A 22,995-nucleotide genomic window follows, 5' to 3' on the forward strand; every position below is an offset into this window, starting at 1 on the left:
TATTGTTGTTGTTGAATCCTTTAAATTCCAATTCCAAGAGAAAAATTTATTTTGGTCGAAAAATTACTACGGCATAATAAGGCAGTTTTAGCCAAAAATTAGATTTCATTGAAAATCTCAGCATAGGTACTCCTGACCATGCTGATTCCAAATCTATGGTCCACGATTCGATTGGTGGGTAATTAGTGGTTGTAAGAACACTTGGAAGATCTTAACTACATTTCAATGTTAATAATTCACCAACTGTGGGTTTCTGAGGTGTGATTTAGGTGTTTCTGTGTTATTCTGGACATACTTAATTAGTTAAACCCTGTGTGATCACCGCCCATGACCCCACTTGGACTTACCCAACCTTAGTTAATTCCCAAGTGGCCCACCGCCACATAGCAGCTAATCCATCAAACAGACCGCACCAAACTTGGCCCATAAACTCACACAAGTTAAAATGTTTATATTGTTGACTATTTATACTTATTTCACTGTTACATTTTCATAGTTACTTACTCTTAGGTGATGAAACAGTAACAAATTGTGTGTGAAGATAATTCTTTTAATAAATATTGCTTTACTCACCATAAGCTGGCTGCAGCATCTACCTGAACCGTGGGCCACATTAAATAGAATTTCTCAATCACTCAACGGGCCACACAAACACATGGTCCAGGCAGCAGGTTGAGCATGCCTGATATTCAGTAATTGGTGAGCCTTTTTAGCAAATGGTGAGTAATAAATTTGTTTTGAATACACTGGAGTAATTCTGAAAAAGTATTATAATTATTAGATAATTTCAAATTATCATAGTAAAATATAAAAGAAAGAAAAGTATATATATACTGTGTACTCGTACACAGTACATTGGTAATATTGTATCGAGTTATGATGCGATCTTTCTGTATTTGGCTTTCTCGTTTAAGGTGTTTGAGATTTTTCTATAAAATCATCCTGACAACCCTGACTCGAACTTCACCTCAACAGGCAGCAAGCTTGAAATCATGCAAGTGCACTAATTATGACCCCACACATAGGCCTAAATACTCTTATAACAGGCTGAAAATTTCATAATGACATGTAATTATTATTATAAGTGTCATTAACATAATCAAATTAAATGTTTCCACTTCCTCTTACATTTTACTCTGTTAAACTTGTGACTGACAGCATTTAACAAAAACATTCTCATATTAGGAGATAGGAATGTACAGACTGAGGTTTCCATCAGTCATTCTGCTCATCTTTTACATTTTGTGCCCCACAACAGAAAACATCTGTCCACATGTGTATGTTGATCCAAAAATTGACATCTTCATGATGCAATGTTGAAGTACTGGCCTGAGGACATTCACCCACAAGATAAATGTGTGTTGGGGGCCAGCAAAAGGGACCCCTTGGCCTGCAGCTGCCCACCATTGGTCTAGAATGAACTGCATTTAGGTATATATGTGGTGGTTGATCCAGTGGTCAATAAATTGCATAAATGTTTACTAAAGAGGTTAATGAAAATATGTAACTACCTACTACAATGTCTATTTCATATGAACAATATATCAACACTGGGCATGTAGTCCTTTTAGAAGGCTGAAGACTTTAGGATTGTAGCCCTCTAGCACAGGTTTTGCAGCTTGGAAGCAACATTTACCAAAGAGAGGTTCCCAAGGCTGGGTCCAAAAAATGTTCTTGCTTAGCCCAGTCAGGTTGAGGGTGTTGAGCTGAAACACTCCCATGTGGAAATGTTGCTTGTGCATATGGACTACCTGCACTACTACAGGCTTCTCCAAGTTGCCATTTTCAATCTGCAATGATGGCTAGATATCAATCATATACCTTACATATTTTGTTTTCACTTGCAAATTCTCTTCAATTATAATTAAGGGAAACCTAAGCCAAAAAAAAACAGACTCTTGCTATTCAGATAAAAGTTACAAATGTCATTAAGAGTGTGTGTACTAGCTCCTCCCTGCAGCCCCTCCATCATCCTCACCAACTTCTCCAATACAGTAGTACCCTCTTCATCCTCTGACACCAACAGTACAATATAACAACCATTGATGGATTCTGTATATCTAACAAACATCTCTGCACTACAGTTATATACAGTACTCATATATAAACATCAATAGTCTTAAGGATTTTACTATATCAACAGAGAGGGATCAGTGCCAGATGAAGACAGTTTTTCATGGTGCTCAGCTGGGAACTGAATGAAATAGTGGTATTGAGCCAATAGATGATGGTAAGTATACATAAACTGGTACAGACACAAGATCTAAAACACTGTAAGAGAAGTGTGATCTTAGGGTCTTAAAGCAGACCTTAGCAGCCTCTGGGGGTAGGGTGTGATGAAGTAAACCCTTCCTGTTAGTATGTGCAGTAACTCAGAGCTGCTTGGCTAAACAGTATATCCTAGAAATATATAACTTATCATCTACCTCCTAAACACATTGCAAAAAGTCTCTGTTCATAACTTTATAAGCAGTAATCAGTAACTTCTCATGAATGGTGTAGACCTACCTTGGCTATTTGCTTGGCATATGCAGCAGCATGTGAAAAGGCATAAAGGAGAGTCATCCCATTAAAGTGCTCTTCGGAGTGTGGCATCCTGGACTGGTTGTGATGGATGAAGATGGTGTGTGGATGAAGGTGACCACTTCCAACACCTGGCAAGTGAAACGAGAAGTGAAATTTACAGCAAGCATAAATTAAAGATATCTGAGAACCTGTAATGTACACAGGTAAATCAATGTAAACAATTTTCACCTGTGAGTGCTGGGATTGACAATATCTTTGTGCTGGGAATTTGATTAAAAACTCTCTGGGATCCATGTGTGGGCGGGCTGCCTTAACCCATCGGCCCACAATTGCGACACTGGGGACCTCGAGCTGCAGTAAGTAGCCCACTGAGGTCCAGTGGATGGTTGCCTGACTGCCAATATTGGTGGTCTGGGTTCGAATCCTGGCACTCAGAGGTGAAAATTGTTTACATAAAAAGAAGACCCACTTGAGAACTCAAGAAAACTGTTTTACCATCACTTATCTTCCTCCCTTTCCACTGCAGAAACACTTCCTGTATTCTATTAATCAATCAAAAAAGATGAAACAAAAAATTTCTTTCCAATGAAGCAGATCCCAAATTAACCCAGATAATAATGTTAAAATGCTGAGAAAACTTCTAAAAATAGAGACATGGCTTACAGTAACCAGTACAGACTACATTCCCAGTCTATGGCACAGCCTAACCTGGTGAACTGAAGTTATCTGAAACTTTTGAGTCACAACCGACTCATTCAACCATTTCAGGTCCAGAATAATGTGGAGATCACCCAACGACATCAATGAGGAAAATAAGGAGAAGTAGAGTAGGGAAATGCAATATTAATGGCCTATTCTTCCTCACCTCTTAGCCAATACTCACGACTGAAACAATGTCCAAGAGAAAAATCGCCAAAATGTGCTTCAGACTAGAACCAAGCTTGGCCCACATCAATGTTAGACAGATTACCGCTGCATTAATGACAAACTCTCAATTTATGTTCCCTTAAACAGTGAGAACAAGATGCCTAAAACTGAATACCATGACATTTGCTCTCTCAGATGTGAATACCCAATGGGATGTTCTTAAGACCATCACCACCAAGACCTGCTGTGAGACCCTGGCCAAGTCCAAAAGAAACATTAGTACTGGTTCAATGAAAACAACCAGGAAGTCCAATTAGATGTACAGCTGCTACTATCCATCAGCAGGAGGCGTCAGTCCAAAGCAATTTCAGCAGATGAAGAACAAGGGATGGACTTTAAACCTTCGATAACTTAACTACTAACAGCCTGCCTCCCCCCCCCTCCCCCTTTTACTCACCTGAATGTAACACCCAAATGAGAGACTAAGATTCCACCCTCCACCACTGAAAGGAATGCCACCATCCTCTGCTCAACCAAACCAACAATGTGGAAGTTAGAACTACCCAGCAGGTCCTTCAATGCCTCGAGCTGGTTCACCTTGACAGCCCTCTATATTATTATAAGCTAGCCACTAGATCTGACGGAATCCCAACAGAGGTACATAAAGCACAGGGACACCACCTGAACAACTACTTCCACTCTCTTCTGCAGAATTTAAAGAAGGAGAAAATCCCCCCAACAACCGAGACAACAAAGGGCACAGTATAAATACATTACATTCTGCTAATCCCTCCCTCAAAAGTTGCATCTAACCAAGTAGTACAAATGATACATCCTATGAGTAATTTCGTAATGTTGCTGAGCTGGTGAACAGTGGAGCCTCCAGATGAAAAAGGTTAGTGTCAAACCCTGCTACTTGAGACACCAAAATTACAAAAACAAACAATATATAAATAAATACATAAACTGGCGACTGTAATTGCCCTTATTTTCAGCTAAACAGAAAATTAAAAAAATACTGTACTGTTTCCGTCCTTACCATAGGAATCCTCCAAAGAGTAATTCCCGATTGCTCGACAGTTAATAAACGGTGAGAGAGGATATATGTCTGGCATTGTCTCCTCTTCCAAACTCTTTACTTCCTCATTATCTAAAAGCTGAGGTAACGGATTTGGTGACGACAAGATGAAGGCTGCTCTGTGCTTCGTCTGTATAAGACGATCTGTTGCATAAAGACGAGAGGAAAACAATTTAGAGAGTCCAGTGTTTCATGAAGGAGCACCGGTTTTATGCCATGTTTCAGTTCTACATGAGATGAGGTGTCAAGTAATGTAAAACAAACATTTAAATACAAGATAGCAGGAAACTAAACCAAGTGTTGTGAGGACAGATGATTTATGATATTTAATCTCTTTATGGTTATATCGAGACAGAATTCTCCAACACAAGAAGAAGCAGGACCACCAGAAGACACTGAAGTAAGAGTTAGCAGGGACTCAATCTGAACAATAGTCATAACTGATGAATTTAAGTTTTAAAATATATGACACTAGATTCAACTCATCATAAATATTTGAAGTATCAGTACACGAGGCAACACACACAGTACCTGAATGGTTAAAATTGGCAGTGGTGATGGTATCCTCCACCAGCTGCCTCTCAGCTGCCCCAGGCACTAAATGATCAAGAAGGAGCAGGAGCTGGTATGTCAGAGTCTTGCTGTGGGAGATAATAAATTACATTACCAACTTACAATACCTTCCTTTTAATTCATGAGACTTTCCACACAGATGACCCTCCAATACAATATCCTGTACACAGAAACCACCTCCTCCTGCCCAAGGTAAGGATAGTGAGATGCTTGGTTGTGCTGCATCACTGCTTCCTGTGCTAGTGTCTTGTGGTCAACAGAGTGGTTCAGTCTAAGGTAGGGAGTGACTTAATAATGATATTAATGAGAATAACTTTGATTCAGGAAAGAACAGAAAACCCACATTAAAAGATGGAAACTTATATCAAAACAATACATATTTGATGGCTACTGGGATCCTCTTCATTATAAGAATCAAAGGTGAGGCATCAAAAACACAGATAAAATTAACAGTTGCAGGAGTGAGGTAAAATGCACTCACCTATGCAACATTTAAAACATTAATTACACTGTACAGTACCAGTAAGCTTTGAATTGACATTATATATATTTTCTGAGAAGCATAGACTAACTTGACCATATAAACAAGTTAGTTTTTACATTCCTGAAAAAAGGCATTTTGTCGTCCATCAGATATCTGACCTGTTACCTTGTGTTTTAGCAAATAATGTCAAAATTCAGATTTTTTTTCATACTCCTTTACATGCTGATTATAGATATGGGTTACAAATGTTATAATTATAGTAATTACAGTACTGTTAATTAATGATCCATGATGTAATTAAATTCTTCTAGCAATTATTGTTAATTAATGAGCATTGAAATAATTAAACACATTTATAATATTTAAACCATCAATAATGCGGTGCCAGTAAATTTTAAATAAACTTCATATGAATATTTACTTTAAAAAAAAAGGCTCTTGTCGCCCTAAAAACACCTGACCTTGGGTTTAGGCACATGATGGGTGTGTACAATGCCTTCAAGTATTAAAAACTATAAGATCCTCCCTGTTAATATTTGATGCCACTAAAGTAAGGCTGGTGTTTGTAGTACTCTATGCCAACACTGTGATTTAATATAACTATACACAGGGGAAATTAGCAAAGATCTTAGGACTATTAGTAAGGAACAGAAGTACTGTACTATACTTAAGTTATGATGTAATATTATTTTCAATTATGTAAGAGACAACAACTACACAAACACCAAAAGATAAATAAAACGTACAATTAAATTCCATTAAAAATTGTTAGATGAACTTAAAATACGAACTACCAGTTACAGAGACATTTCACAATTACGCACAACTAATACAAAGTTTACAGACAGACTGACACACACACACACTTACTGAATGCTATATCTCCCCTGCCTAGGCCAAAGGAATTCTGAAACATTAGCAACACTTACTGCCTTCTTGCCACTGGGATACCATATTCTCGCTTATATATCCATCCCGGTCTGTTGATGACGTCCAATACCCTCGTTAACTTAATTTGTTTGGAGTCCAACAGATATGCATGAAGAATTGCCCTGAAAAATAAATAAAAATTCAGTAACGGGTAAATAGAAAAGATTAACTGAAGAACTTAATAATTCAGAGCAAATTTGGACTTTATTTGCCATTACTATACAATGAAACCTGACTAATGCATATCAAACTGGGCTGAGGGCAGAGTGAACTCCCCAACACAGTACTGGTTGGTGTATAAGATTCATCATGACTTTACAAGGACAGACTGTATTATATGTTTAAAAGCCAAAAGGTTGCATAAACAGTGTGACAGTAAAAATTGTCTATAGCTACAAATATAAACAGATATAATAAAGCATAAGAACATCACTTATCCTCCTGTAGTGTCCATCTGAGGAGCAAGAGACACTTACAGCTTTAAATGAAAAACTTGTTTAGACTGAGACACGGACACCACCTATGGCTGATGGATGCCTCACAAATCAGTAGTTCGTAACCCTGATTCCACTAGTGTATTAGCTGCTCGCAATAACCTTCTGTACAGGGAGGATGTATCATGATGGTGAGCAGGAATGTCAAGGGGCATTTAAGGGTAGTAGATGTTGAAGGTTACTCATGGAGGACCTGTATGCTATGCTGTATAAAGCTTATTACTGCAAAATTTGTTACCATCTTTGTCTCTAAACATAAACATACATAACAGTAATCAAGAGTGACTGGTAGGTAACTAACTCTTTCACTTTCTCATCTTCCTCGGCCGTGTTCTCAACGGCGCGCTCCAGTACAGTTTCAGGCAAACCAGATCGAACGACAGAGTTTGTGATGAGCTGAACTTGAGACACGCCCATCACTGGGGAGAATTTATTGGTGAACACATGGCACAGAGTTTGTTTCTCTTCTAATTCCTTAACAGGTTCTAGTCTTGGTAACAGATCAACCTTTTCAAACCTGAGAAGAAAATACTAGAGTTAATATAATAGTCACATGCAGTAACAGGTTTAATTAAATTCTAAATACTTTAATACCATAAGAGATATTTTGTGTATAAGAAAGATTTTTTAGGTCTTTATGATTAAGTCCAATAATTCCAACAGCAGTTCAGTAATCTCCAACACCTGGCACACACTGCATTAAAATGGTGAAGGCTTAAGATAATAAAGCACAGATTTAAGTAAGAAAATTAATACTGTAACTTACAAATGCATTAGTGTGTGTCTATCAGTTTTCAGCAAAGTACATGGCCATATACAACATTATTTTTATGACAGGTGTTCTGTGTAAGTACAATAAATCCTGCCCAATCCACAGACTTTCAATCAACGAAAGACTAATTGAATACTGTGCAAAATTTGTTCAATCCACTTAAATCTTTGCCTTCCACATAACCACTTCTGGGAAAATACTGAACACGAAATTACTGTGTAGCAGTTTAAAATACTTCATGGGGAAATTTTTCCATAAATCAGTAAAACTATATTCAGGTTTTAAGTTTATCTACTATAAGGTACAATACTGAACTGTTATCCTTTTTTAAGTTGGGAAATTAATGGGTAAATACTTATTCTTGAAAAGGATTAAAACAGTGAAAAACATTGTTTGAATTGTATCACTTACGGGCGATCATATGCAGGTGACAGGACCTCTTGGGGATGCACAACTGGCACTCCTTTAGCCCTGAGGATGGCCGCAGCCCCAGTGTCAGAGACTCTCTTCTTCCCCTGTATCAGCCACAGTGCCTTGAAGTGGGAACCTATATTCTGTGCAAACCTTAACTCAGTGACCCTCATGGTGGATGGCTACAGTGTACCTCTGATAACAGCAACACCCTGAAAAAGTTTCAAGACATAATTTGCCATCCGTAAAACTCAAATGCACTCAGTAACTATGTACACTCGCTCCAGAAAGTATCTGCAAGGTGGGGTCTGAACCGTCTGGTGGATGTCAAGATGAACACTGAGACTCCTGTTGTCTCGGTAGGATTGTTAAAATACTTCGGTCGTTGTCATATTGTCTCAAAAAAAATTGCAGATTCTTTTTGTAGCGAGTCTACTCCCTAACTCTTCCTTACCATACAAAATGACAGTATGTGTGCTGACATGAAAACTCATACCTCTCGTGGGGCGGGCATCCAATAGCTCCACATATGTACAGAACACATGACTGAGTTATGTACTTTGATGCGTTTATAAACTTGTCTTAAAGCACCTCATGCCCGTCTATAGTATTAACTGGCAAATGAAGACGTTTTAATCTTTATAGGTGCTAAGGTACTGAAGAGCCGACACTAGTTTAGTTGATTTCCTTCTGACTATACCAATCAATTGGCAGTGTTTAATATATCTCAGGGATCAAACAGAATGAATGATAGGAGGAGCACCTTGTGAGGAACAGACCTACGCCGGTGCAGCACTGTATAAGTCCTACTAGTTTATCAGCATGAACTCACTGCCACACCTGTGACTTCACTAATAAGCTCACGGAATCTTCTAGAATTAAATAATCAATATCTAGATAGTTATACAGTAATTACCTTCCTTAAACAACAATAGTTACGGTATACAGTATACCCTAACTACCTTCACCGACAACAACATTGTTTACATCACAAGAAACTGATCTAAGTTTCAGTGGGATGGAGCCCCAGCCTAAAACAATATTACATTGATTAATCTTATAATAAATATACTATTATTATTTTAAAACAAACTAAAAATATCAAAAATTAAAAATAGTTAAATCTTATTAAATATATCTTCATAAATACATTAATTACGGCTTAACCAGATGATAATGTTCATGTTTTCACCAGAGCCTGGAACTTAAGCAGTTTTAGGTTGATTGCCAAAGGATAATATATCTATAAGCAAAACCAGCAGAGACAAAGAAGCAAACAAACTCTTTAATGTAAAATTGTTGATGATCAACAAGACACCAGCGGCAGTAATCATATGGTATTTTGTAGTTCCTGGTGGTTGTGTTGTCACAAGTTTTTTTGTTACATTCGCTTCACCACTGAACTGACAAGCCTTATCAAGTCTGGTCTCAAATGGTTCTCATATTCGATACCGCATTCTCTGGCAGGTTATTCCAAGAGTTCACAACTCTCACTCCAAATAAGTTAACTTTGACAATTTTCTGTACTTGTGGTTTCCTTGTTCATTAGCTCGAGGTTATATACTGGAGCGGTCTTCCTTAGGGGCGGTCATCCGCTAGCTCCAGACACATGAACACTTGACTGAATAATAATAATAAAATTCATGAGCAGAAGCGCTAGTCCATTGATCTTTATTTAGTTACTTATTCGCAAATACATTTACTTCAAACCAGATGACACGAACCTACCAAACCTAATTTGGGCACTAGGTCAGGTCAGGTCAGGCTCGGGTTGGTTAGTTGGTTGACCCGAGAGTGAGGGGGAGGGAGGCAGTGGCGCGTACTCTCCCCTCTGCTCATTCACTCCCTGGCGCTCACCACTTCAACACTCTTCTCCCCTCGTTACAGTACAGGTAAGTCATCAGGTGAATTGGTAATAGATGATTTGATTTAAAATACCTTATTGTCGGAGAATTAAGGTTTATTTATGTACGGTTTTGACGATGGCAGATCCTGGGACTTTTTTAAACTAATTTCCCCAACTCTTACACTCAAAGTTCACAGCTCTTCATTCTCAACGTTATTTCCTCACTTGTCTCTTTGATCATTCACCTCACCTCTTTAACCAACTCGCTTTCATAAAATCCCATCAAACGAAATTTTATAAAATGCTCAGCTGGTATTATTTTTTTCCTTGGGTTTGTTCTTTTATGATGGTCCTGCTAAAAGAAAACTTAGTTCAGTATTTTGTTTTTGTTTTTTGTACATTGATATATAAACTAACATAATTTTTTTACACAGAGATCACCCGATTGGCACATTTCCGTAATCTAGGCACGTAATTGACTCCAGAATGCCAAGGTCTGTAATTGTAACGTATGGAGTAAAATATAGCGAAAACAACCTAATAATGGAGTAAAATATAGCGAAAACAACCTAATAATGGAGTAAAATATAGCGAAAACAACCTAATAATGGAGTGTAATATAGCGAAAACAACCTAATGATCTACATTACATTGACGAAATAAAGGCAGGCGACTTTGTTTATACAGGCTGTTTGTCTATAGGCACAAATATATATTCGTCGTTTTGCTATCGACTTTGATTCTATAGCTTCGCTTATCAATGAAATTTACAAGATGTCCGCCCCTGATACGGACACACATTTATATAACACACAAGAACGCTATCAGCGGTAATTAAACCTAACCTAACCTACCCAAACATTACTTAACCTAACCTAACAGTAACTTAGACAAACTTAACCCAACCTAACCAAACTCAACATAGCCTAATCAAATTTATTCAAACTTAACTTCCAGTAAACATCTAGGTATCATTAAAGTGTTGACAAAAATCTGGGGAAATAAACTGAATCTGAGGATACGATTAATAACACCAATATTAATTATTACGTCACTCAGGATTAAATAATGTACGTCTGCTCGCACCTTCCCAATAACGATGCGTCTATTACTAATATATTATACTATAATATATAACCTACACAAGAGCTAATAACGCGGAACAAAGTACACCAGAACTCATATATCAGCAATCAGACATAAATACCAGGAATCACAGGAATTACCAGGTACTCAAGTGGTTATTAGAAGTTACATTGAGTCAGGAGGCAAAGGCATAAAGGATTATAATATGTCCTGTCCAGACGTGTGTTAGTTTATTAATTTATCAATATATATTACCGAAATTTAGGCGCTGTGTTGAATATAGGATGAGGCTGGAGGTGATATTCTTAGTATCAAATAATCTTAGTTATATAGTCTGTGTGTCTGCCTGTTTACACACCCACACACAGAACACAGTATGTAGGTATTGGTGTAAATAATGACTGTGTTGTTTACAGGCCGCGAGTAATGAACACCAAAGGAGAAAAATGTCAAACTGTAAATCTCACGTGGGTGATCGTGTGTTCTTCCAGTGACAAAGGTTCAGATATAAAACAATAAAAGTTGTATGATAGCGCCATTACACTATGTTAAGACATTGTCAGTGTGGGCAGAAGGAGAGGGTGAGTATTCGTATGGTGGTTTCCCCATAGACTTTCGTTCGCTCGTGCTGGCGCTGTGTCTATGGTAGGTGGGGGTATGTGAGTTTGTCCTGGGCATAGAATAGATGATATTGATTTCTAACCCCGGATACACCCTTTATTGCCACCTAACCTAACCTAACACTGTAGTCATTATAACAGATAGTGCGGGTCATAATAATGGTGTGGTGAAACATAGCAATATAAGTAATAATATTAACCCTTTGTTTGGTCATGTTACAGATGGTGTGGTCACGGGGTGTGGCCAGTGTGGTGGTGGTGGTGCTGGGCGTGGCCATCGTAATAAGTAAGTAATCTCTCTCTCTCTCTCTCTCTCTCTCTCTCTCTCTCTCTCTCTACCCCCAAGTTAGAAACCTCACGTTGCCATCTTTGTGACCTGACGGGGGTCATAATTATTAGCTGAAAGGACACACTGAAGAAAAACTGTTCCAGAAATCATAGGTCAAAGTTCATACTAGAAAAAAATACACCCCAATTTATTTCACCTGAAGATTAGACACCCAGATTGTTCCAAGAGTTCACATTTATCACTCCGAAAAAGTTTGCCCAATGAACACTCGACTGAGTAATGTCCTCTGAGATGTTTATAAACTTCTACCATATCACCGCTGTCACCCCTTGCCCGCCTATAGTATACAGTAGGCAAGTGTGAATATGTAATAATAGTGGTTGTTTTGGGAGGTAACAAGTAATGTGATTTATGTGCACATGAGTATTCGATAATTTTGAAAAACTTATATGCACATGATTATCCTATTAGCTTGGAGATACGTACGTACTTAAACTCTTATATATTACTATCAATATGTGCACATAATTCACCACCAATATGTGCACATACTCTACCCCTAATGTGAGTACATACTTTACATTCACGTTAACACATATTTCCTTGTAAAAATGTGAACTAAGTGCACATACAGTACATCGCTATTAATACGTGCACTCACTCCAGGGCCAAAATATTTACCTCATGGCTATAGTAACCCCGAGGTGTTATGGTCATCCTCATCAGTTGTTTGTTGAGGCAGGTAAGACAGGTAATTAATTGGCCCTACCTGAAGATTCCGTCTCACCTGTGTCAAAGATTAATGTGTATTTTGACGATGTTATGAGCCATCCTTCACTTGTCTGCGCTGCGGTCGTGTTTTTATCACTCTCTCTCTCTCTCTCTCTCTCTCTCTCTCTCTCTCTCGGGAACTTCGACCTACTGATACTAATAAAAAAAATGTGGTTTATTATTTTCTCAACAATAATTTAAATTTAAAAAAGAAAGAAAATGCAGATTGATGGAACATTAATAAGATTTAGTAAGGAGACAAACAGAGACGTAAGGTAATGCCAATAAAAATGCTTACAAATAAAATACAATAAATATTCCTATACTCTTTATCCATTTTCATGTTTATTTTTTGGTCATTCAATAAGATACTGCATAATCATTTGCCATCAATATTTCAATAACCATAACGAGAAAAATTTACTTAAAAGGCGATATTATTCCTCAGTCTTAAATCATTACCAATTTAGTTTATTTTTCTCTCTACTTTACTTTAACATAATTAATCTTAAATCCCGGCTAGCTCCCTGATATCTTCAACCCCCAAAACATCTACTAATCGTTCCCAGCGATATATTTCTCCTTATGTTAACTATAGTCAAGTTTCAGGACGTCAATTCTCTCAATAATAATACCTTCGCCTTCCTTTCTCCCTTCGTAGTCTAGGCACGTCATCAGTTACCAATATATATTAATATTTGCCAATGCATAAGTCTTACCCCATTAAACACATTATGTCAATATCCCAATCTTTAGTATACCTTCCCTTGACGAAATTAGAAGCTGGATATCTTTTTCATATTAACAAAAATTAGTTGGCACACTTCAAGGCGTTTTGAGCCATTAAGTTTATTGAAAATGGAGTTTGCGTTGTTTATATTGGCGCTGCTCCATTTGATTAAATTGAAATGTTTGTTCTTGGCTTCAGCTGACGCGTGCGGTCGATCAGTTGTTTTCTCCGCGGCCACGTGCCATTAATTTTGTAGTGTTGTATTGTATTGGCAGCAGGTACTTTCCACGTGTCATTATATAGGTGAACTTATTTTTCTCTGATGAAATTATAAGTAACGGGTTTCTTGTCACTTCACCTAGGCCCCTGTGTAATTCATCTAGTACGTGTTTTATGAATGTGATCCAGTTGGAGTAAATATATATATTAATTTAGATGCTGAATATACTGTAGTTTAGTTACAATATTCTGTTGTGAATATGTTGAGGCAAATTCTAGCTATTGTATCTCAAAATTATTTCCATCACATTCTAAAAAGAAATGCTGGGTTTATTTAGTTCCAATATGTCGACTTAAGGTGAAATGTCTTTATTTTTAACATGTTGATATAATCATCATGTTTTGAATATAAATGATGGATTTAATTTAGTAACAACATATTTAACTGTTAATAACAATAATAATTATAATGTTTCGATGTTGGGGTAGTGTACTGTTGGAATAGTTTAATTACTAACTTTGTTACGCATATAAAGACCTCCGTTGTTGAAGCTCAGTAATAACGCTATAGCAAGAACTGTGTTGGTGTACAGGTGGCAGGAAGGTTGGCGTAGTGAAATTTCAGACAGGAGATGTGGCCACGACTGAGAGCTTTCTGGACACTGGGCTAGATGGCCTCCCAACCCTTCGTCAGGTAGGTAGTCTTCTTTGTATACACCAATAATTATCTGTAATAAGCATTAAAACATTAAGTTGTATATAACCTTATACAGGGTAATCCTAATTATTCGGACGAGCTAACAAAGTAAGCGTACAAATACGCAGCAAAATGACTGGGATAATTAGAGAATTCCCGAAATGAGAAGCAATAAAAAAAAGTTAGTATATACTGTACACCAGACTTCAACAATCAAGAATTAAAAATATATTCATTATTTATTTATTTTTTTTATTGAGAGTTACACGAGTATACACTGCCGCCTACAGGTCACCCTGGTGGTACACCTCAGACTAAGACGAATCACCTCCCACATTCCTCTCCTTAACTACGCTGTCCAGGGCTCAAATGAAGAACTTTTCGTTGGCAAGTATTATATTATTTACATTTATATAAAGGTAATAATATCAATGATTTTATGTAAAGTGAACGTGGGTCCTTAAGCAGTAGTGAGGTCACAGTACATTAGGCTTAGACCATCATTGCACTCCATTCCATTATCTTTCTAACTGTAAAGTTCGGTACCTGTTTACAAGGCGTACCCAAGGCTCAAAACACATACAAAAATATAAACTACCATTTTTAGATAAGTATACCTCAGTTAGGGACGTAATGCAGTGTGTTCATGAAGAGGTCCGCCGTCCAGTGAGTGTCGTGTGAATAAGTGTAGCTCACTAAACACTGATACACCTGACAACTGAGTAAATTACCAGCCCAACTAACTACTCAAACACCTCTCACAAAGCAATTGGGTCCCTACACTCTTAGTAAGAAACTGTATAAATAAATATGACCATTAAATATAAACTGGTGGACACAAGACCATTGCACGCGCCAACTAACACTGAATATAAATATACCCAAACTAAAGCATGAAACTAAATACGAATCAGTACCTCACAATTCGACATTCTGTTTACCATTGTATACCTGCACTGTCCATGCACAGTTTATATACCTATACTGATCATGTATATTGTTTGTATATCTGCACTGTTTCTGTACACATTACTTGTACATTGAATCGATATGAACTTCTATAATGATATTACTGAATTTGACTGACATGACCCCCCCCCCCCAGTATCTAGCTTAGAGTACTTATCTTCCGAGGTATCAATATCTTTTACTGTCTGTGTACTGACTTTGACCATACGTGTCTCTCCCTCCTTCCTTCCTCCACCCTCAATTTCCTTCCTTCTTTCTTCCCCCTCCATCTCCTTCCTTCCTTCCTCCCTCCCTCCCCCTCCATCTCCTTCCTTCCTTCCTTGTCCCTCCGTACAGAACTGGTGCCTAAGAAGAAAGACATGCACGTCCAGTGTTGTGGCGGCCTGGTGTCTGAAGCCTTCAAGTTCAAGATGAGGATGTTTACGTGGCAGCACATCTCCATCTCCCTCGACCTGCACACTCGCGTCCTGCATGTTGTGTATGATGACCTGGTGGGTGTGTGTGTGTCTTGGTCTGTGTTTTACTATCTCTTTGTGTGTCTTTGGTCTGATATCTGTCTTGTGTCTGTTATTTATCTCTCTTTTTAGTCTGTTATCTCCAACCCTGACCTCTTTGTCTATTATAGCATTATTATTTCTCGTCTTTGTCTCATTTCCGTTTCCGTCTGTATGTGTAGAACGGACCTAAAGTAAATAGTAGGGTCATATTGTCTACTGACCTAAAATAAAGTTTCGTATTTTATTGTTGGCTATTTTATGTAGATTCAGACCCAAAAAATCAATATGTAAGTGAAAAACTATAATATATTCTCTAAATCAATGGACAATAACTTCTAGTATTATGATCAATTAAAAAGGAGCTGTAGATTATCTGTAGTTGTGACACTTAAAATTTGGTAGAAATATTTGTGAACTCATAACAGTTTATTATTATTATTCATTACAGGAGTACCGTGTGGACTTGGAGGAGCCTGCCTCACTAGGTATTGGTTCACAGTGGGAAATACGGGGCGGCGGCCGTCTGGTAGTAGGTCAGAAGCTGTATTCATTAGAGGGAGATTTTATTGTCTTGGAGACCTTAGATGGAGAAATAGCCGACTACCGACTGTATGACGTCGCACTACCGCCCTCCCAGATGAACGAGTTGCTCCAGTGTAGAGATATACCGGAGCTGATGAAACCTCTGATTGATTTAGAAGACAATAAGTTTGAAGTAAAAGGCCCGACGACGACGAGGAACATATCGCTGGAGGAGATATGCGGTAACCACGTCACCGGGTTCTATCTGTTTTTCTCACAGAAGACGATCTTCCAGCGCGCGTACTCCTGGTGTAGGAAGCTGACGGGTAACCTCATCCTTCCTGAAGACTCTGAGACCAACGCCTACTTCTTTGACAGGTTTATCAAGTACAAGGATCAGTGTGATGACATATGGACCCACCTCTTCTGGATCGGCTCGGGAGGGAATCTTACAACCCGACAGTGGCTCAAACTCACCGACAACACCCCGATCACCTGGTACCACTTCCTGAGGGAGTACAGAACAGTTACCCCAGAGTTCCAATGCATAGCGGCAGTCACCCACGACAAGTACAAGTGGGCGGCGTGTCCTTGTGAGATAGAGACTTGTGTTCTGTGCAACTTCACCACCCATCCTAAAATGCGCCTCAGAGGTCTATGTAAGAACACTGCATTTGATAGACTGTTCTCCTTCCGTGATAATGAGAACTTTGAACTGGTGTTTGACGGCCTGGCTCACGTGGTCATGAGGAGAGAGAACGAGTCTTGGGTCATGAAGAGTCGACTCTACGAAGGACTGAAAGCCACCATGATGGTCCAATCGAAGGGAGAGTACCCAGTGGGCGTTCACACCTGGCTTGTCGACGGTGACAGGTGTAGACACAAAGAGGTGAGTGTTGAGAGGACTTAACCTAAACCAAATCTAACCTAAGAAGCCTTATGATCATATGAACCTAACACCTCATCCCAACAGGTCAAACTCCTTCTCACATCCTGCAATGTGGACGAATACACTTGTGACGACGGGTCCTGCATCGGCAAGACCCGCCGGTGTGACCTTAGCGTGGACTGTGACGACCAGAGTGACGAGATGAACTGTGACGTGGTGTTGGTCCCCCTGGGGTACTCCTCTGGCCTGCCCCCCCCTACCCTCATGGGCAAGCCTGTACCTATTCTCTTCTCCCTCAACGTCACCTCCATCAGGGAGTTCAGTCTCGTCACCTTCTCCATCAGTATGGACGTGTTCCTGATGCTGAAGTGGCAGGACAGGAGGCTCAAATTCAGCAACCTACAAGATAATTTCAGGGCCAATAAGTTGAAGGACCTAAAAGATGTTTGGACACCACAGATGAAGGTAAACTACTATAGTACTAAGAATAGTATCATGTAACAAATGAGTATACTTTAGGCACACCTACACTGTCTTATGTAAAGTGTATACCCGCATTGTCTAAATACACGTTGATTCAATATATATACAGTACTTGTAGGTTAAGTTAATGAATCAGTAGCTACCTATCTCTCTCTCTACTTACATACACAGATTTTGTTACATTATATCACTGTGCATATACTGTTTTGTTTATGATAAATTAGTATGTACAGTACAGGTACATTGTTGCTGTTGACCAATTATTATTATTACAGGTACAGGATGGTACATTGAGTGCAGTACAGGCACGCACACACTCACAAACTGTGTACGTGGCCAAGACAGCCAAGCCACTCCAGGATGATGACACTACCATAAGAGAGGGTCTGTCTGTCTGTCTATCTCTCTATGTACAGTATCTGTGTAGTGTATAGACAGTACTTATACTATATTTAAACATTAAACTCAAGATACATTACTGTATTTATCTCTCTCTCTTTTATTTCCTGATGTTTACAGTACTTATTGTTTTATTCTCTGAGCCTTTACCAATTTGTCACTACCTGCCTGTCTGTTAGTCACTCTCTCTCTCTCTCTTGCAAACTAATTTGTTCTCTCTCTCTCTCTCAGAACATTTTATTATTGTATGTGAAAAGTTTAAAATGTCTCTCCAACATACACGAGGTACACTCACTAAAAGATTATTCTGCACCTTTATGATGGTTACACAGTATGACACACTGGACCAAGAAATAACACCCACCACGGCTTCTGTCCCAGTGATCGCTGTAGATGGTTTCAGAGCCAAGGGTGCAGGATATTTTTTTAGTGAGTGTACATCAAAGCAAGGTACTCTGTTCAGTATTAATTCTGATGTATGACAAAGAGATGTACTCAGTGTTCAGTATTAATCAGAGTACCGTACAGATGACCAGAGACGATGATCAAGTAAACCAAACGTACAACTGATTTTTAAATACATAATATTCACCAAGTGTACAATGCCTTCAACCACACGTGTACATCACATTCACAGACGTCGTTGATGTACATAGGTCACGTTCACAGACAATGCACAGTTGGTATTTTTAGATGATTGTACAGTACTGTATATCTTCGTACAGACAACATATTGGTTTGTTAGTACGCTGATGATGGGCATACTGTTTACCTCATTGTAAACCCTAAGTCACTGTACTTATCTAAGTACTGTACCACATTGAAGACTTACAGTAAGGTAGCTGTACATCTTAATAGGCTCTGTACTTATCTACAGTATGTACACCACTTTGACATCATGTACATCTAAATAAGACACTATTAATCTGTGTACACCACACTGACAGACATAGTGTACAGCGGGTCAGAGAACATGTTGATCTACCAGCACGAGGAAACAGTGAGTTACAAGTGCCACTTCAAGTTACAGCTGTATCCCTTTGACCGCCAGCTGTGCTTCGTTGTCTACAGGATACAGGATGTGACCCAGGATTTGGGTGTTCTCAAGAAGGTGAGTTGGATCTGTAAACATTGTTTAAACTGTACACTTATGGGTACAGTATGTTTATTATTAGTTTATAATCATTTTGTACACTAATCATTTTCATTAAAGAATGTTTTGTGGTATTTTTAGACATATCTCAGCTTTTATAATGGGAATCAGTGTGGAACTGTATAATCAATTCACAAAGGATTTGTCAGGAACAGAACCCTCTTGGGACTGCCTGCTGCATATAATGTTAGGCTGATCGGTTTATAGTTTTCTGCTGCCTGATGTTGCCTGATTTGCAGTCCCTGACTCCCTAGAAACTTTTTCTTGATCCAGAAATGTCTTGAGTAAGTCTTAGTGGAGAGCAAATCTCATCTGCTGCCTCCTTTATCCAGGGTGTCTATTGGTCTGGAATATCTGGAAAAGGCAGGGAAATTTATTTTATCTGGCCAGCAGACACCGTGATTGAAATAATGTAATTAAAATATTCCAAGTGTCATTACAACCACTAATTACCTCGCAATCGAATCACAGACCATAGATTCGGAATCAGTAGGCTCAGGAGTACCTGTACTGTAAAGAGCTTTTCAACGAAATCTAATTTTTGGCAGAAACCACCAAAGTATTAAGCCTTATATCTTAGTAATTTTTTTACCGAAATATACTTTTCTCTTGGAAACAGAATTTAAAGGGCTTCACTAATTAAATACTTTCAGAATAACACAAAAACACCAAAATTGCACCTTGGAAACCCATAGTTGGCGAGTAATTAACAATATCCGATGGGTCTGTGTTACATCCAGAAAATTTTTGGTTGACTGTATGTCTGTATGCTTAATGATGTGGGATATCAAACAATGGAGAGCATTTGTGCTGCCTACAAGTGAAACACGATGAGGGAAAACAAATTCACAAACTATAAAGCAGATGGGTCTCATGCAGCTGATGCAAAAATAAGATGTCACCTGGATGCTAATACTGTATATATTCACCATATGAGCACCACAGTCACATACAACAAGACCCATACAATATTCAACACCACACCTCACATACAGTACACTACACATCAATAATTTTCCCTGTACTGGTGTTTACTTGGATGTGAAACTTTGAAGCTTGTTTTTGCCACTTTCGTTTTTTCTGTAAGTTATTGTGGTTTGAAGGACAATATCTCCACTAATTATGGCTCAATTGTTGTAATTTTTGGTGGGATCAGTTCTCATAATTTAGTGTACGATCTTTACAAAGTTAATTGTTGTATACTCTTCCATTACTATTTTAGTATTAATTTCCTCCTCCCTCCTGTTGCAGGATGGGGAAGGGATACAGTTCCTGGGTAGTCGTCAGCTACTGGAGTACACACTAATTTCTGAAACCTTCAAGAACTACACTCTCCATGATGTCAGCCATATTAAAGTGAGAAATGAGTGTTCTCTCTCTCTCTGTCATTCTTTTCTCTTTTGATTATTTCTCTTATTCTTCCCTCTTTATTTAACCAGATTTTCATTTTTTGTTTGCTAATGATAATAAAAGATTACTGTACAATAATAATAATACTGTACTACTACTACTACTACTAATAATAATAATAATATAATAATAATAATAAATAATAATAATACCTACAGTTATTGTTATTAAACATTACAAAAATTTATCTTAAAGATAACTTGATGGTAGAAGACCAGGTTTTTTTACACCTGAATTTACAAAAAGAATTGGCACTTTAACAAAGGAGCTACCATACACATTTTATATAACTACCCGGTATCTCTTGTATATATCATTAATTTATTACAACTGTATTTTGTATTTTACTAATATATTACACTTTGTCTTGTATTCTATCAATTTACAGATTGAGTTTGCCTTCAGGAACCAATATGGGTATTACATAGGCAACACCTTCCTGCCCAGTGTAATGTTGGCCATTATCTGCTGGGTCACACTGCACTTCGATATAGCGGACTTCCAGGTGTGTGTGTGTGTGTGTGTGTTTCTCTGTCTGTCTACCTGTGTGTGTGTCTTTTTGTCAATGCATCTGTCTATTGGTCAGTGTGAGTCTACTTGAATGACTTTTGCAAACAACAGATATGTAAGATTTTTTAATATTATTATTATTGTTGTAGCTATAATAGTTTCTGGTATCATCATTATAATTACCAGTTTTATTATTATTATCATCGTTACACAGTGATAATAGAGAAACATTCCCCACCTCTTACATCAGGATCGCATCATGGTGTCGCTCACGTCACTGCTAGTGCTGGCCACTGTGTTCACCCAGACCAGCCAGTCCATCCCCAAGACTTCCTACCTCAAGCTCATCGACGTCTGGTTCGTGGTCCTCATCTCCGAGGACTTCGCCATCATCGTATCTTTGGTGTACATCGAGGTCCTAAGACTCAGGCACCCGACCAACACTATCAAGGTGGTACCCGTTGGCTCTGTCATGGCCTGGGATACGGTCGTCAAACGGATAAAAACCAATGTGGATGACGACGAGATTTCTATCCGCGAACTACGAAATCGGAGACTTTCTATGAATAGGGATGAGTCTTCTAGCCCCGTTCCAGACCATCAGGTTAGCCCCATGGATAGAGACGACAGCCATTCACCAAAGCCAGTCCCCGTTAGAGCTCTCAAAGTGAACAGAATCCTTCTTAATTTCTTCTCAGTCACTTTGTTTGTTCTTATTCTCTGTTTTGTGGCTATGTGTATCTTCAGTATAATTTCTAAATAATTTCCCGCCTCTGTGGAGTGATATAAAAGTAAAGTAGTCCTGGAAAAAATTTTTATTTGGATCTGTATAAATATTTGGTCTATCAGCTGTCAAAAAGAGCTAATGTGAGAAATCTTTAAATGATATAACATAACAAACTCATACTAACACTAGATTTTAAATTGTCTTTCTGTCTGTATGTATGTAAGTTAAGCTGTATGTGTACTAGTTGGGGTATCCAGCATTACCCAAGTTTGTTTTTGACACTTACTATTACATGTACAGTACATAACAGAATTTTAACTCTTATTATGTTAAAAATGGGGGGGGGGGAGAATGCATACACACACCATGAATTAGAGGGGCAGCTCATAGCCTAAGTCTGTCCTTGGCCAAATTAAGTGCATATGCATAATACAGTATAACCATTCCAAATTTCAGTCCTCCTCGTTAAAAACTGTGTATGTTATTCAAAGCAATTCCACATGCCATGAGTGTATACTGTAAGTACATCTGTTTATGCTAAAGTCTCACTTATGTTAATTTATTATCAGATAAATGTTTTAGTTTATATCTCTGATCTCTCAGTGTTTTACAAGACTTGAGGTATTATGAAGAAAAAACTTATGTTCCTAGTTAATAAGATCTAATCATATAGTACTGTAAGCCTCGGTGTTCAGTACAGTACTATAGATATTTCACTAGATAAAACTATAAATTTATACAGGAAAAGTGACAGAAATTGCACAAAAATATATAATACAGAAATACCTGGTAAATATAATACAAGAAAGGGGATGATTTACTGAGCTGTGTGTGCTGTATTGTGGACAAGACTCAACATTCAGAGTCAGTCAATAAAGTGCTTGTCATGTTTATTGTCACAAATATATGTTTGTTTGTGTAGATTATTTGTTACTGATCCGTCTCCTCAAACCCACAAAGAACCTCAATAGAAATAAGCTTATAATGTTCTTCTTGGACTATCCTGATTCAAATAAAGCTTCTGTTTACCACCATATACCTGC

The 22,995-nt window shown here is 38.1% G+C and overlaps 2 protein-coding genes across 2 annotated transcripts; one reads left to right on the plus strand and one right to left on the minus strand.

Annotated features, from left to right (window-relative positions):
* Positions 1-1,508: 1,508 nt before the first annotated feature.
* On the minus strand, positions 1,509-9,143 carry LOC121869068 (39S ribosomal protein L37, mitochondrial-like). The gene is made up of 8 exons (XM_042370194.1): positions 9,052-9,143; positions 8,136-8,347; positions 7,254-7,469; positions 6,458-6,580; positions 5,003-5,112; positions 4,433-4,615; positions 2,509-2,654; positions 1,509-1,790 (listed from the first exon to the last, which is right to left on the minus strand). The coding sequence occupies exons 2-8, from the start codon at positions 8,306-8,308 to the stop codon at positions 1,545-1,547; spliced, it is 1,197 nt and encodes a 398-aa protein (XP_042226128.1). The 5' UTR covers positions 8,309-8,347; positions 9,052-9,143; the 3' UTR covers positions 1,509-1,544.
* Positions 9,144-21,463: 12,320 nt separating this feature from the next.
* Positions 21,464-22,451, plus strand: LOC121869070. The gene has a single exon (XM_042370195.1). It carries the CDS (start codon positions 21,485-21,487, stop codon positions 21,986-21,988), a length of 504 nt encoding a protein of 167 aa, XP_042226129.1. The 5' UTR covers positions 21,464-21,484; the 3' UTR covers positions 21,989-22,451.
* Positions 22,452-22,995: the final 544 nt, after the last annotated feature.

This window comes from Homarus americanus, unplaced genomic scaffold (genome assembly GCF_018991925.1).
Source record: "Homarus americanus isolate GMGI-L3 unplaced genomic scaffold, GMGI_Hamer_2.0 scaffold24694, whole genome shotgun sequence".
Lineage (NCBI taxonomy): Eukaryota > Metazoa > Arthropoda > Malacostraca > Decapoda > Nephropidae > Homarus > Homarus americanus.